This window comes from Cetorhinus maximus, chromosome 2 (assembly GCF_964194155.1).
Source record: "Cetorhinus maximus chromosome 2, sCetMax3.hap1.1, whole genome shotgun sequence".
Classification (NCBI taxonomy): Eukaryota; Metazoa; Chordata; class Chondrichthyes; order Lamniformes; family Cetorhinidae; genus Cetorhinus; species Cetorhinus maximus.
In genome coordinates, this window is record NC_135880.1 from 40,704,980 (window position 1) to 40,721,028 (window position 16,049).

Consider the following 16,049-nt stretch of genomic DNA (forward strand, 5'->3'; position numbering starts at 1 on the left):
TCAGGCTCGGGGAGAGGCTGCAAGTCAGAGGCCGGCTCTGGGAATGACTGCAAGTCAGAGGTTGGACGCGAGGAGAGGCTGCAAGTCGCAGGGTCGGGCATGGAGTCAGGTCGCAAGTCGGAGGGTTAGAGAATGGAAGAGGCTGTTCCAAAACGCCAAATAAGTCGTGCAAGAAACTACATTAAAACTAATCTTGCAACGTTCAAGGTGGTTATAAGGCCCATTAACTTACCGACATTAAAGCGAAACGATGTTAAATGGGGACTTACTAAGTGCATTACCTTCATGAACCCTCTTTACCTCATCAAAAAACCCACTCAATCAAAAACAAAAACAGAAATACCTGGAAAAACTCAGCAGGTCTGGCAGCATCGGCGGAGAAGAACAAAGTTGACGTTTCGAGTCCTCATGACCCTTCAACAGAACTAAGTAAAAATAGGAGAGAGGTGAAATATAAGCTGGTTTAAGGTGGGGGGGTGGAGAGAAGTGGCGGGGGGGGTGGTTGTAGGGACAAGCAAGCAGCGATAATCAAAAGATGTCACAGACAAAAGAACAAAGAGGTGTTGAAGGTAGTGATATTATCTACAAGAATGTGCTAATTAAGAATGGATGGCAGGACACACAAGGTACAGCTCTAGTGGGGGTGGGGTGAAATAAGACTAAAAGGGTATAAAAGGTATAGATTTAAAAATAATGGAAATAGGTGGGAAAAGAAAAATCTATATAAATTATTGGAAAAAACAAAAGGGAGGGGGAAGAAACGGAAAGGGGGTGGGGATGGAGGAGGGAGTTTAAGATCTAAAGTTGTTGAACTCAATATTCAGTCCGGAAGGCTGCAAAGTACCTAGTCGGAAGATGAGGTGCTGTTCCTCCAGTTTGCGTTGAGCTTCACTGGAACAATGCAGCAAGCCAAGGACAGACATGTGGGCAAAAGAGCATGGTGGAGTGTTAAAATGGCAAGTGACAGGGAGGTCTGGGTCATTCTTGCGGACAGACCGAAGGTGTACAATTTGTCAAAATGACAGTTAATTTTTCCCAGCTTACCCATTCTAAAAGCTTTCCCACCATCAAGGTTAAACTGACTGGCCTGTAGTTTGCTGGGCTTATCCTTGCACCCTTTTTTGAACAACTCTGCAACTCTCCGGTCCTCTAGAACCACCACTGTATCTAGGGATCGTAAGATTATTACCACTGCCTCAGCTATTCCCTCCCTTGCTTCCCTAGTTATCTTGGATGCACCTCATCCAGTCCTGGTGACTTATTAATTTTACATAGAGCCAGCCTTTCTAGCACTACCTCTTTATCAATGTTTAGCACATCCTGTGCTTCAGCTATCTCCTCTTTCACTGTGGCCCAAAGCTTCTGAGCTCCGGGCATCGTAACTGTGGGGTACCCCAAAGATGTGCTGGGGAGCCCCTGTATCTGGAAGCCTCCAGGTAAGGATTGCACAGCAATTGCCTGGAAGTTCAAACTTCTGTTGGGCAATTGCCCTGCAATCAGAACCATCTGAAAGTAAGATTTAAATCGCAAATTTTGAATGGTTCCGACTGTCTTACTCAGGAAAATTAGAAGAATTAAAACCACTTCTAACCCCTGGATAACTATTCTACTGACCCCACCACCCTCTGTCACAGGACCCCATCCAACTCTGCCACTCCACGGAAGTTCAGGGCCTATGTCTTGGGCAGAACCTTCTTCTGTGATTAAAAACAGATGCAAAGTAATGAGGTTAGACTGGAGAAGCTAGGGTTGGAGAATTTTTTGAATCACTAAAAGCTAGCATGTATATGGAGCAAGCAATTACAAAGGCACATAGTATGTTGACCTTCATCCCAAGGGGATTTGAGTACAGAAACAAAGATGTCTTCCTGCAATTGTATACAGCCTTGGTGTGACTGCACCTAGAATATTGTGTACAGTTTTGGTCTCCTTATTTAAGGAGGGATATACTTGCCATAGTGGGAGTGCATCAGAGGTTCACCAGACTAATCCCTGGAATTGTCTCATGAAGAGACATTGAGGAAACTGGGCTTGTATTCTCCAGAGTTTCAAAGAATAGGAGGTAATCTTGTTGAAATTTATAAAATTCTTACAGGGCAAATGTGGATAGGATATTTCCCATGGCTGGTGAGTCTAGAACCAGGAGGCCACAGTCTAGGAATAAGAGGCGGGCTATTTAAGACTGAAATGTGGAAGACTTTCTTCACTCAGAGGATGGTGAATCTTTGGAATCCTCTACCCAGGAGGGCTGTGAAAGCTCAATGACTGAGCATGTTCAAGATCGAAATCAATGGATTTCTAGTTGCTAATGACACCAAGGGATATGGAGATAGCATGGTAAAGTGGCTTTGAGGTAGATGATCAGCCATGATCTAATTGAATGGTGGAGCAGGCTCAACAGGCCGAATAGCCAATTCCTCCTGTGTTCTCAGAGAAGGTTGCAAGAAGATCTGATGGAGGTATTCAGAATCATGAGGGGTTTAGACAGAGCAGATAAAGCGTTAAGAACCAAAGGACACTGACTTAAGGTAATTGGCAAAAGAGCCAATGGCAACGTGAAACAAAACATTTTTACACAGTAAAGGGTAGTATCTGAAATGCACTGCCTGGGAAAGTTGTGGAGACTGATTTAATCATGGCTTTCAAAAGTGAATTGGATAAGCACCTGAAGGGAGAAAATTTGCAAAGCTGCAGATAAAGGGAAGCGGAGTGGAACTAGCTGAATTGCTCTTGCAGTAAGCTGGCATGGTCACAATGTGCCGAATAGCCGGCCGCCTTCTGTGTTGTAACCATTCTATGATTATGCCGCTAGAAGCTAAAAGAAGAGGTGGGTCTCTCGCAGCTGAGAAGTTGAAAGAGGACTTCTGTGTTATTGATCTGGACCGCCCAATCCTTGGTCTCGTAATTCTGCAATGTCATCTGAGCCCCTCTTGTGTAGATTTTAAATGTTAACCAAATACTACTAAGGCTCTAAACATAATGAAGCCACTTCAATTATTACTGTAACCCTGGTTCTAACCTTATTAAAACAAATGATTAGACTGTAAATAGTAAAGCTGGTGCTCAACAGTGGTATATTTTAGGAATATCAGTTTAACATCTTCAATCTTTAACTTTACAATCCATTTTTTTTACATAAATAGCTTTTTATTGCTCACTGCATTCGGCTATTTTTTGTTTTCGTAGGTATATATTTCTCTTTTTTTAAATATAAAATAAAACTGGAAAATTGTACTATTGATCATGTATTGACAGTAGGAACATGTTCACAGAATTGGCTGAGCTACAGAAAACAGTTAATGGATGTTTTCAGTGCTGGAAGAATGTTTGTAGTGGAGTTCCCCAGGGATCAGTGTTGGGACCCTTGCTTTTCCTGCTACATATTAATGACCTAGACCTTAGTGTACAGGGCAAAATTTCAAATTTTGTGGATGATACAAAACTTGGAGGTATTGTGAAATGTGAGGAGGATAGTGTAGAATTTCAAAAGGACATAGATGAGTTGGTAGAATGGCAAACAGGTGGCAGATGAAGTTCAATGCAGAGAAATATGAAGTGATTAATTTTGGTAGGAAGAGTATGGAAACACAGCATACAATAAAGGGTACAACTTAAAGCGGGTGCAGGAGCAGAGGGACCTGGATGTTAATGTGCATAAATCATTGAAGGTGGCAGGACAGATTGAGAGAGCAGTTAATAAAGTATACAGTATCCTGGGCTTTATTAGCAGGGGCATAGAGTACAAGAGCAAGGAGGTTATGTTGAATTTGTATAAGTCACTAGTTCAGTCTCAGCTAGAGTATTGCATCCAGTTCTGGACGCTGTACTTTAGAAAGGATATGAAGGCATTAGAGGGTGGAGAAAAGATTTACGAGAATGGCTCCAGGGTTGAGGAACTTTGGTTATGTGGATAGATTGGAGAAGTAGGACTGTTTTCCTCAGAGAAAAGAAGGTTGCGAGGTGATTTCCAGAAGGCATTTGATAAGGTGCCACATAAAAGGCATGAGACAGGAGCTCACGGTATTGGGGGTTATGTATTAGCATGGATTGAGAATTGGTTAACACACAGAAGACAGAGTCGGGATTAATGGGTCTTTTTCAGGTTGGAAAGACGTAACTAATGGAGTGCCACAAGGATCAGTCCTAGGGCCTCAATTATTTACTATCTATATTAATGACTTGGAGGAGGGAGCAGAGTGTAATATATCCAAAATTGCTGACGATACAAAAATAGGTGGGAGGGCATGTTGTGATCAGGACATAAGGAATCTGCAAGGGGATATAGATAGGATGAGTGAGTGGGCAAAAACTTGGCAGATGGTAGGAAAGTGTGAAGCCAAGAACTTTGGTAGGAAGAACCAAAAGGCAGACTATTATTTAAATGGAGAAAGACTCCAAATAAGTGCAGCACAGAGGGATCGGGGTGTTCTTGTGCATGAAACACAAAAGGTTAGCTTGCAGGTGCAGCAAGTAATTAAGAAGGCAAATGGAATTTTGGCCTGTATTGCTAGGGGGTTGGAGTTTAAAAATAGGAAAGTCTTGTTACGACTGTACAGGGTGTTGGTGAGGCAGCTCCTTTGGAGTACTGTGTACAGTTTTGGTCCCCGTATTTAAGAAAGGATATACTGGCATTGAAGGCAGTTCAAAAGAGATTCACTTGGCTGATTCCTGCGATGAAGGGGTTGACTTATCAAGAACGGCTGAACAGGTTAGGCCTTTATTCATTAGAGTTTAGAAGAATGAGGGGTGATCTTATTGAAACGTATAAGATTCTGAGGGGGCTTGACAGGGTAGATGTTGAGATGTTTCCACTAGTGGGGGAATCTCAAACTAAGGGACATAGTTACAAAATAAGGGGACACTCATTTAAAACTGAGGTGCAAAGGAATTTCTTCTGAGGGTAGTGAATGCCTGGAATGCTCTACCCCAGAGAGTTGTGGAGGCTAGATCACAAAGTATTTAAAGGAGGTAGATTTTTGAAATATCTGGGAGCTGAGGGCTATGAGGAGCTGGCACACGAGATGAGTTGAGGCCTGGGGCAGATCTGTCATGATCTTATTGAATGGCAGGGCAGGCTTGAGGGGCCGAATGTCCTACTCCTTCTATTTCTTATGTTCTTATTTGATAGAGGCATTCAAAACCATGATGGGCCTGGACAGAGTAGATAGGGGGAAATTGTTCACACTAATGAAAGGATTGAGAATGAGAAGGCACAGATTTAAGTAATTGGTAAAAGAAACAAAAGTGATATGAGTGGAAGCTTTTTCATGCAGCGAGTGGTTAGGTACAGGAATGTACTGCCTGTGTGTGTGGTGGAGGCAGGTTCGTTCAATTGAAGTATTCAAAAAGGGAATTAGACTTATCTAAAAAGGGAGAATGTGTAGGGTTACGGGGAGAAGGTGGGGGAATGGCACTAGGTGAGTTCATTCAGAGAGTCAGCAGACACAATGGGACAAATAGCAGTCTCCTGCGCCGTAATTCTGTGACATTAGCCATATTAGATCAGTCGGAAATGGCTTAAAGATTATAGCACAGTAACTGTACATGGACAGAAGATTAATTTCAAGATAAATGACTTGAAAATATTTTTAAATAAATGTATTGTGTAACTGTTAACTGTTGCTAATGCCAGTTTTTAAGGTGTTTGATTTCTCATTCATATTAGTTTTTTTTTAAAGTTGTAGTAAATGGATCAGTGAATATTGACTGTCTTCTAAAGTTATAGTGAACTGTGTGAGTGCATGTTTTAGTCAACTAATATTAATGTTCAGTGCAGAAAATTGCATATTTTGAGATGTTGCCTAAACAAATTAGATGCACGTGCCATGTCCCCTTCCATTTTGGTAAATATCTCTCCATAAAGGTAGACTATTTTAACTGCATTATTAACACCCTTTTTTAATGTCGACATAAAGCCAAAAATGCTTCAAATATTAGTTTTCTACACAGTTTGATGCAAGAAATAATTTTCTAGATGCTATATCCACCCTTAAGTAACCTATGTAAGTAGTAATTAAGGATATTGTAAAAAGTCTATCTGTAATTGTTTAGGAATTACAAGATAGAGTAGGGATTGGAGCAGGATGTGACAAATGGTTCCCCAGGTATCTACTGGGGCCTCAGTTTTTCACCATGTATGTACATAAATGACTTAGGATAGAGAATTCTACACACAAGATTGCAGGTGACACTAATTTGTGATGTAGATGGGGGCAAAGGGGCACAGACTAAGTGGGCAAACTGAATTCATTCGGGCATAATGTGGTGAAATGTGAAGTTGGTCACCTTAGATCTGAGACAAACCGGAATATTTTCTTTATGATGAGAAACTAGGGGCTGTAGAGGAAAGAAAGAAATTTCGGCAAAAGCCAGTGCACAAGTGTTTAACAAGTAAACAAAATGGTTAATGCAATGTTGCCCTTTACCTCTGAGGTTGGAATTCCAAAGTGAGGAAGTGATGGTTTAGTTGTGGAGTACGTTGGTCAGATCTCATCTGGAATAATGCATTCAATTTTAACCATGGGTTTAGGAAGGAGGTATTGACTTTGGAAGTACAATACAAATTCACCAGAATTAAATTATGAAGGTAGCTTGCACTAACTTGGTTTAGATGATTGAGGGGCGATCTAATTTGAGGTGTTTAAAATATAGGGATTTTATGGAGTAGATACAGAGGAACTATGGATTTGGTGTGATAATCCAGGACAAGGAGGCATAATCTTAAAATTGGGACCAGACCATTTAGGAACAAAATCGAGCATATTTTCACACACGAGGTTTGTGGAAGTCTGGAACCCTTCCTCCAAATGCATGGATATTGGGTTAATTAAAATTATCAAGATTGCAGGAGTGTAAACTTCAATATGGAGAAAGGCGAGTAAGTGGAGCTCTGGTACTGAGCAGCCCTGATCTTACTGAATGGTGTGAGACTCAAGGGGCTGAATGGCTTACTTCTGTTCCAATATTGAAAATCAGTATATGGAAAAAAGACAATTGTGTAAATGTGAGCTTATTTTCTATTCAGTTTATACCTACCAAAATAGTAAGCTTTGTCAATTTGGTTTTTAAAAAAATGAAACTAACACTTCATATGAAAAAGCACATTCTTGTTCAGCCATCCTTACTTCCAATGTTGTCAAACTTGGTAGGTAAATGCAAATTCTTCAACAATCCTACTTTTCAAAGAGCATCCCACTTGTTTCTTTCCCCCCATTATTCCTTACATTACGAAACACAATACTTGAGTTAGCAAATGCCTAGCAATGTGCAGGAAACTGCAGCATACAATATAAATGACTTTGTGTAGATCACAGTATAAAACTACTGCAATCTACAGAATGTTAATTGATTCTCACTGCATTCAACTGCAGGATTTAGCTTTGCAGACTGCCTGAAGGACTTCAACTGCTGTCTTTACATATTGACCCAATTTTACCTTCTGTTTGATAAAACTAACTTACAAGGTGATAGTTTATTGAATAATGAATCTGGTATTTAATTTGCACGTAAGGGATGAAAATATGAAAGGGTTCTGATTTACAAAAAAAATCTAGCATGTACCTCTTGCTGCACATGTACAAAATATCCCAGCATTGATGGTTAGCCCAAAGCATTCTTTTGCTTATGCAAAGGGATACCATAACTGATCATTCATGGATGGCTTTCATAGTGTAGAAAGAACTGAGATAATTATATCAGATACTTCATATTTCCTGGCTATATCTAACAGGCATATGGTCTCACAGTTTTTAAATTTTACTCATTCCTCTCTTCCTACATCCTTACTGTGAAAGTAAAATGTGGAGTGGCAGGTGAAGCTGAACCTTGAAGTATCAATATGGGACATGAGATGGGAACACTTGATCTATTCCTGCTCCAAGCTTTAATGGGTGGGAACGCACTGGGGGGAGACTGGAGTACCTGCTCAGCCAAAATTACTGGCATAAATCGACAAGTTATACTGGACGTTAGGGGGAGGAAAAAAGAAGAGGGTATATATTTTCAAATGGAAAAGGAAAATACTCTTTGAGAGAACTTTAAAAAAAATTGAATGTGCAGCAAAGCATTTACGCAATTAAATTCACAAGGAGACCTGCTAGTGTGCTGGGTAATACCTTTAACAGTGCAATTTTTTTGTTTTTTAAATTATGCCTCCACTAAATCAAAGATCCTTTTAGTTATGAAGACATTCTTCTGACTGCTGGAAACATTCAGTAGTAATTCAGGGGGCAGCATTGACCACCCATTCTACTCCAACCCCACCAGAGTATGCTCTTAACTTCTCCATGTGTCAGCCTGGTCTCCTGATCTCAAACCCCTCCCCACCCTATAATCGAGCCATAAAATGTAACAGTGGGTTCTCTCCAAAACTTGTCCTGTAGTAAAATCATAAAACGTAACCTTATTTTGGCTATATGGCACATTTCACTTGTATGGGAAGGATGCAACAAAAGACGAAGAGCGTTATATTGGTATTCTTGTGAAGTGGCCTGATGTGTGCAAGACGAAAGCTTCAACATGTCTCTTTTTTCAGCAGTAATTTGTATGCTTATTTAAGATGAGGATGTGTGGTGTCACATGCTAATGATTAATACTTTGGCCTCCATAATTTCAAATGTTTAATGATGCATCTCAGTGTCCTGGAGAGTTCAAACGCTATCAATATATTTTAGTTAAAAGAACCCTTTGTTAATATGTGACTTCATAGTGACTGCTGATGCTGGGAACAAGTTACTTAAAAATGACAAAAGAGTACAAGAAGCACTCAACCTTAAACTGATGCCAAAATTTCAAAATTACTTCAATGTAAAGTCTATGAAAGGTGTGCATTAAAGTTAGTACATAAAGATAACCAGTGTGTTAAAACTTTGGTAACACAATACATGTATAAGATATAGCATGATACCTGATCATAAGAAATAAAAGTCACGAGCTGCATAACTACAAAAAACTGATTTCAGAAGCTAATTCCAAAGTGATATATAAGTATGTTATGTACTTTAAAATAAAGTGACTGGTTCCCTTTAAGGCACTTAAACTGTCTTAGCTAAGTTAAAGACGCAGACCTGTGACTTAAAACCTGAAGCTGTTTTACTTCACACAATAGCTTTTTGAGAGGAATACAGCATGCTGTTAAATCACTTCCCAGAGCCTATTTATCCAACTTTGACATTATTTGCAGCATTTGCTTTGACAGTTAAACTACAGGTGATCTCTCATTTGTCCCGTAATCAAGCCATAAAATGTAACAGTGGGTTTCCGCCAACATTTGTCCCGTAGTAAAATCATAAAACGTAACCTTACTTTGGCCTAAGGTGCTATGGTGCATTTCACTTGTCAAGGAAGAATGCAACAAAAGACAAAGAGCCCTATGGTGTGATGCTAGTGCCTTCCATTAACTACAGTTAAGCAGAATATCAAATTAAGCTCATTGATATACTTCGATTACTTGACCATGACATATCTAAAAATAATTATTAAACATAACCTTTCCGACACTTAGGCATTCATTCAGATTTAAATGTCAAATATTTGTTCCACACTACAGTAGGTAAGAGAATATACTTATATATGACAACAATACTTCATTCAGAATTATAAAGCATATACCAATAATCAACATTGTTAAATAAAAGAAACTTAAATTTATTTCACTCTCCCATCTCCTGAAACCTCAAAAATGCCTCATTTACAGTGAATTACTTTGAAGAACCATGTGGACAAACTAATGAATACGTGTTAGACTAACAAAATGGTAACACAAATGATTGCAAATTAGATTAAACGCAACACAAGTAGCTTATTTCTAAAATCCTATTTATGACACCTGTATGCTGTTTGCCATTTCTTGGGCTTGCTAAGTTGTTTTACCTTGCTAGAACAGTTGCTTTTTAACTATAAAGAGACATATGCCTCTGTGATTGACATTTATATCTGTATTTTGATTTTCTGATGATCATTTACATCAATGCTCATTGCTAGTACACCACAGAATATGCCAGTAATAACTTGTAGAAAATTTAACCCATCTGGCTCAGCTAGACACAGCTTCTCATCAGAATGTAAATATTCCGCGACAGCAGTACTGAGAAGAAACAAAAGTTTGTATGTCTTGACTAAATGATCACTCACTCACTCAGTAACTAAAACATTTTGTCAGATTTTAATAGAATATGATTGACTGCTAATGGAAAATGGAGATTTTTTTTAAAATTGGTATACTGAGATATTTTTGTCAAGTTCTTGAAGGAGCAGATGAGTTACATAAAAAGAGTTTAAAAGGACCATTAGGAAGACAAAAACCAAAAAATACTTTGGGCTGGGCAAAAAGCTCATACTTTAGATCTGTAGTTGCTGCTCACTTCTTGTTCTTTTATTTGCCCTTAGCAAACCATTGGTCAAGGGACTGCAGCCAAGTATCCTCGATCCAACCAGCCCCTCTCAGGAGGGAAAGTCACAGGTCAGAATGCAAAATCACCCACTGTCAGCTGTGGTATCCAATCAATAAAAGTTGTAGACTGAATGTCGCGTCAGCGAAAGCACCAGGAACCCAATGAGTGGAAGATACATTGTGGAAACTGGTGAAATCTCCAGTTTCTTCTATAAGTGAAGACCAAGGATCTTTTGAGTTGTGAGCTGTCACCATTTTTAATGTTAATGACTTAACTCGTGAGCACAATTGCAAGTGCGTTATTGGGCATTCAGTGTCCAATAAAAGTATCTGCAGCACATGTAGGGTTCTGCTTGTGCAAGGAGTGTATAAACAATTTTTAAATGCTGTAAAATTCAATGTATTGACTGCACAGGGTTTAAAAATGATACCTCAACTTTTTGGCCTGTTGGCAAAAGATCACTGAGCAGTAGCCAAGATGCACCTCTGAAGGCAAATTGTGTATAGTTTTAATAGTAATGGGGCTAGGTTCCATGAGTTTAAGCACTAAAACATCTCCTACAGCAGAACTTTGGGGGGGGGCGGAATTATGTTCTCAACCTTGTTTTGTTTAAAAATATAGCACCGATCGCTGTATGAATCCTCATCCATTTGCGGGTTAAGGAGATGCAGCTCATGAGTGAAAGTCGTATATAGTATTTCCTACTGTTCTTCAAACACATCAAAGTAATTAAGTGAAAATGTGTTTAATTGTTAAGTTACTATTTATATGACTTGTGATACTGCAAGTGGTTGTTGCATAAAAGTACATTTTATAGGTAATGCAGGATCAAGTAGAGCTCTTAAATAATATGAATTCTCAGTTTCACTTCCATTTCCTGTCAGCTGATCTCATCATAAACCATGGTATATTGTCATAAATTTCTTAAATTATCCCTCTTACTGCCACAGATGAGCTGTCTAAGCAGCTAGTGACATTGCAAGATACAAATCGCCACTTTAATGATACAGACCGTGGAATTTGAACTTTTGACTGGAAAGCGTGTTCACAAACATCTTTTATGTTTTAGTCTTGTAACATTATAACTGCTGTTGTTTTATATACCTGAATTTTGGCCTTAGCAATTTCCATTTCTGGGTTTGTCATTGGAAATTTAAAATCTACGAATAAATACACCTCTTAGAAACTTGCTGAAATAGTAGACAGATGTATGACAGCAGAGCACCTACCTGCTGCCTTTAACAGGAGAATGGTGCAGTTCAATTTGGGAACAGGAATACTAATAATTTTTGAAACTGAGTGGTTTCCTCTACTTACTGTGATTCATTATGCAATAAGAGGAGACAGTGATAGATTTGCAGTGTTAAGGGTGAGGGGTGGTAGTTGTATGGTTCAGGTCTATATGGCCCTACCTATGTCTTAAATTCATTTGTAACTGTTCAGAGCAAAATGTCCTTGAACCTGACTCATCCTATGTAGTTCAACACACGGGCATTGGGCTTAGCACAGCTCAAGGTTAGATCGTGTTTTAACTGGTCACCAGAAATAATAGCTTTTTATGTTAATTTTCATAATTAAAATCTGCTTGTGTAAAAATTTGTTTGCCAAATGTATTTATGGTTTCAAGATCTAGTTTTGTGCAATTTACAATTCCTATTCAACTGTACAGTTTTTGAGGTTTTGATCATTTTAAGAACACATGCAAAGTTTGACTTGAAAGTATAATTGTAATTGACTTCTGTATAAATGTGTGTATATTTCATATTTTTAAACTTTTGTATTGCTATTTTTAACTTGTGATTACAGTACTACAACAAATGTGTCCTCAATCTGCTTTCTTTCTTCCGCAATATGAAGAATACAGAAAATGTTCTTTGCATAATGTGCATATGAAAAATGCCATTTTTACAAATTATTGGTGCTCTAGCTTTAGAATAAAGTAAATTATATCTAAGTATGGAAACTATTTCATAAAATTATACAAGCAACAAGTCCTGCGAACAAATAAATATAAAAATTTTGACCTACACTGTAGCCAGCAAATCTTTTTTGTAAATATTATATATTTGAGATATGTGGATTGATATCAAGGCAATGGCTGTAATCTGATGGAGGAATGGTTCCTAGACAGAACAAAGTTTGAATAGTTGGAGGCAATCTAATGCAAATATCTACTTAAAAGCAGTTACATTTTTAAGTTTTGTTAGGGACTGTCAATATGCACACTGTCCTCAATGTATGATAACTATCCTTAAAGGGCTAACAACGATGGTTCACATTAAGTTATATGTAGTTGACTGGAAAATTCTGCATCCATAGTATATTGTATGCAGGCGTAACAATTTCTTTGCAAATTAACACGTGATCAAATTGTGCAGTTAAGTGTCCGATATAGCCGAAAGACTACATTGATTGGAGTATTGTTGTAAGAACATAAAATGTCTTGAAGTTAAGTTGAGCTTCAATCTAGTGTTTTGGATTTGTCTAAACACATTCAGCCATGTGCATCATAATCTTGTATATTTCTCAATAATTCTTCAAGGGTTTTTTGATTGTGTTGATCAGAGACCTTTTAGAACATATTTATAACTTTACTACAAATATGAAATGCTTTAATTTTATAAGATGACTAACCTAGTAGCCAGGAAAAATCTTCCCATCTAACACGGTCCAGTTGAAATTCTACACTACCTCAATTTATGAAACATGGAGTCTTAAGTTTTCAGTCTCAGATAAGAGCAGCCTAGAAAATAAGTCAAGCAGTTCAAAAGACAGACCAAATAAGCTGGAAAAAGGGCAGCTGAAGAAATATATCATTGATGCGTTTCATAATCTTTTAGTTTATTTACCTTGTTACTATTTTACGATGAAGTAAATTGGGCATTTTTATTTTACCCAAATATTTAATTAAAATAAGCCATAGAAATCAGACTGGCCCTTCATTTATACATTTTTTGTTTGAAGGTCGTGCTTTAAAATTGAAATGGAGCTGATAGCCTGACGCAAGATGTCCAATAAACTATTTGCAAGTTACATTTTGGATATAATTTCCTAGTTTTAAAAAAAACATTAAAAGATGCAAGTCTAACATGATGACAAGTGACTTATTTTACATCTCCAAAAAGAAACTGCACTTGATGCAAGTTGACACTTCTTTTATTTTAGTGTTCCTTGTAATGTTTTTTTCTTTTCATGGGATGTGGGCATTGCTGGTAAGACCAGCATTTGTTGCCCAACTGTCATGCCCTTGAGATAGACGTAGTGAGCTACTGCCTTGAACTGCTGCTGGGCTTTTCTGTAGCAGTTTGGTACAACTGAGTGGCTTGCCTCACTTTTTCAGAGGGCAGTTAAGAGTCAACCACATTGCTGTGTGTCTGGAGTCACATGTGGACCAGGACAGGTAAAGATGGTAGATTTCCTTCCCTAAAGGACAGTTGTAAACCAGATTAGTTTTTATATTTGTTAGTAGTTTTATGGTCATCATAACTCAGACTAACTTTCAATTCTAGATTTTTTTTAAATTAATTGAACATATTAATTAATTGAATTTAAAGTACACCAGCTGCCGGGGTGGGATTTGAACCTACATTCCTAGAGCATTAGCCTGGGCTTCTGGATTACTAGTCCAGTGACATTACCACTACAAATATAAAGCTATGGAAGAACATAATATGGGTAAGGGGCTATCTGGTAAGTAGCTCATTAATGGGAGGAAAGAAAAAGGAACTGATTGTTAAATACTAAATGTTTGCTCTATCACGGGTTTGACTTCATAAATCTTGACACATTACCAATGTCATTACTAGTGACCACTATCAGTTATAGTAATGCCTCACATTTATATACCCATCTTTATTTTGGAAAAAGAATTTCTCCTTACTGATGGTTGCCCAAACTCCTTTTTAGGAGGAAAATTACTAATATGGACTTGTCCTTCCTTTGATTTGTAATAAAATTTTCTTTTCTACAACAGCATATATTCATACAGTGCCTTTTAATGTAGTAAAATGTACCAAAGCACTTCATAGGAGTGTTAAACAAAATTTTACACAGCCACATGAGCACAAAAGCTTGGATCAAAGTTGTAGATCTTAAGAGATGCTTAATGGAGAAAATTGAAGTGGAGAGGTTTAGGGAGAGAATTCTAGAGCTTTAGCCACAGCTGAATGGTAGTTCTGAATTCATCTTTATAGGACAATTATCAACAAGGAAGGTCATTCTACCTGTCTAATTCAGCCAGAAAGATACTAGTTCTCCCATTTGGTTATTTGATGCGCAGAGGTTTTGCCTCCATTATTTCATCCAAGGCTCCATTTCATGTATCCTTCCTTTTCACCAATGTTCTGTATTTCACTGCAGCAGCACCAGTAGTGATTTTTGAAGAATCCGTCAAATCATGTATAAAATTATCAAAAAAATGTTTCCAAGCTCTCAGAAATGACACCATCTTTGTAGCTACAGTAAACAGTCAACATGTTATATACTTCATTTGGGATAGGGCAAGGATGGTCTTGTGACACGAGCTTCTTACAAAGCAGCCCTGTTTGGTGCCTTGCAATTCACCTGAGCAGCAGACTGCCTCATCATTGGCTCCAAATTAAGCAATGCAAGCTTTAGGAAACACTGCATTTCTGTGGAGATTGCACGCCATTAATTTCCTTTCTGATCTTTTCTGTAATGAGACAAAAAAACAATTCAGTTCTAAAGAAGGGTTCAACACAATTTTCCATTTACTTCAGCTCATTCTAATCTATTTACTCCTCCTCCAAACAGAACTTGTTTACAAAATGCTACTGGTATGTAAACTGGTAAAATCCATGCAACTACCTGCAACAAAAAATAAACTCAGCTGGGAAATGAAGTTGTAAGACTAGTATAATATATACAGACTCGAAACGTCAACTGTATCCCTCTCCGCAGATGCTGTCAGACCTGAGTTTTCCAGGTGTTTTTGTTCTAGTATATATATATATATTTTGGCTGGATTCCAGTAGATAATTTAGCATTTGTAATGTGAGGGAGTGTAGACTGAAATTGTTTTTTGTGTACACAATGAGATAAATATTTTCCACAACGCAATGAGCTCAAGTTTATGGTATCGTTTTTATTTTTTAAAAAACCACCTCCTTTAGTAGGAGGTTAAAGTTTAAGTCTGTGCATGTCAGATGATGATGCCATCACTGGAAAGGTAGTGGAACTTTTGGTAGAGACTTCAAACAAAATCAAAACCAGATTTGCCAGACAGTCCATGGGGATTTTTTATTCCTACAAGTCATGAACCCAAATGGTCAGATTGGAGCTGTTCGTGGTGGACAGTTATCCTACCCGCTAAATCATTTCCTGAATTTGAAGTGATAATATGACTGTCAGACGGGCCATTTTTTAACAGCAGTTAAAATATTGTTTATCTAAGCAAAAAACACATCCAAAAAGTTACATTTCTAACATGTAGAGTTAATTAAGGGGTAGTATATCCACTTGCTGCCTTGGCCTTCCTCTTGACTTCAATCAGATCACCAGCAGAGATCCTACATCCTTCGAAACAGCCAACACATTCCTGTTACCATGCCATTCTCTTTATCCAACTTTTAATTTCTCAACCCACCAGAGCCAACTTGCCCCTCATACCTTCATAGTTTCCTTTGTTCAGATTTAAGA

General features: G+C 38.1%; 2 protein-coding genes across 5 annotated transcripts in view; one reads left to right on the forward strand and one right to left on the reverse strand.

Annotated features, from left to right (window-relative positions):
* The window catches only part of poc5 (POC5 centriolar protein homolog (Chlamydomonas)), a 105,555-nt gene extending 93,342 nt beyond the window's left edge, over positions 1 to 12,213 (forward strand). For all 3 annotated transcript variants that reach the window (XM_078563579.1, XM_078563598.1, XM_078563588.1), the window contains one exon: positions 10,387 to 12,213. In XM_078563579.1, coding sequence (XP_078419705.1) covers positions 10,387 to 10,521 — 135 coding nt within the window. In that variant the 3' untranslated portion in view covers positions 10,522 to 12,213. The remainder of the gene's footprint in view (positions 1 to 10,386) is intronic.
* LOC144693697 (uncharacterized) overlaps positions 1 to 16,049 on the reverse strand; it is a 111,587-nt gene that overhangs the window by 11,938 nt on the left and 83,600 nt on the right. Inside the window, exon 15 of one of the 2 annotated variants that reach the window (XM_078563616.1) lies at positions 13,155 to 15,063. The exons of the other annotated variant lie outside the window; for it this stretch is intronic. Coding sequence (XP_078419742.1) covers positions 15,005 to 15,063 — 59 coding nt within the window. The 3' untranslated portion in view covers positions 13,155 to 15,004. Of the gene's footprint in view, positions 1 to 13,154; positions 15,064 to 16,049 lie in introns of those variants that run through there. 2 annotated transcript variants of the gene reach the window in all.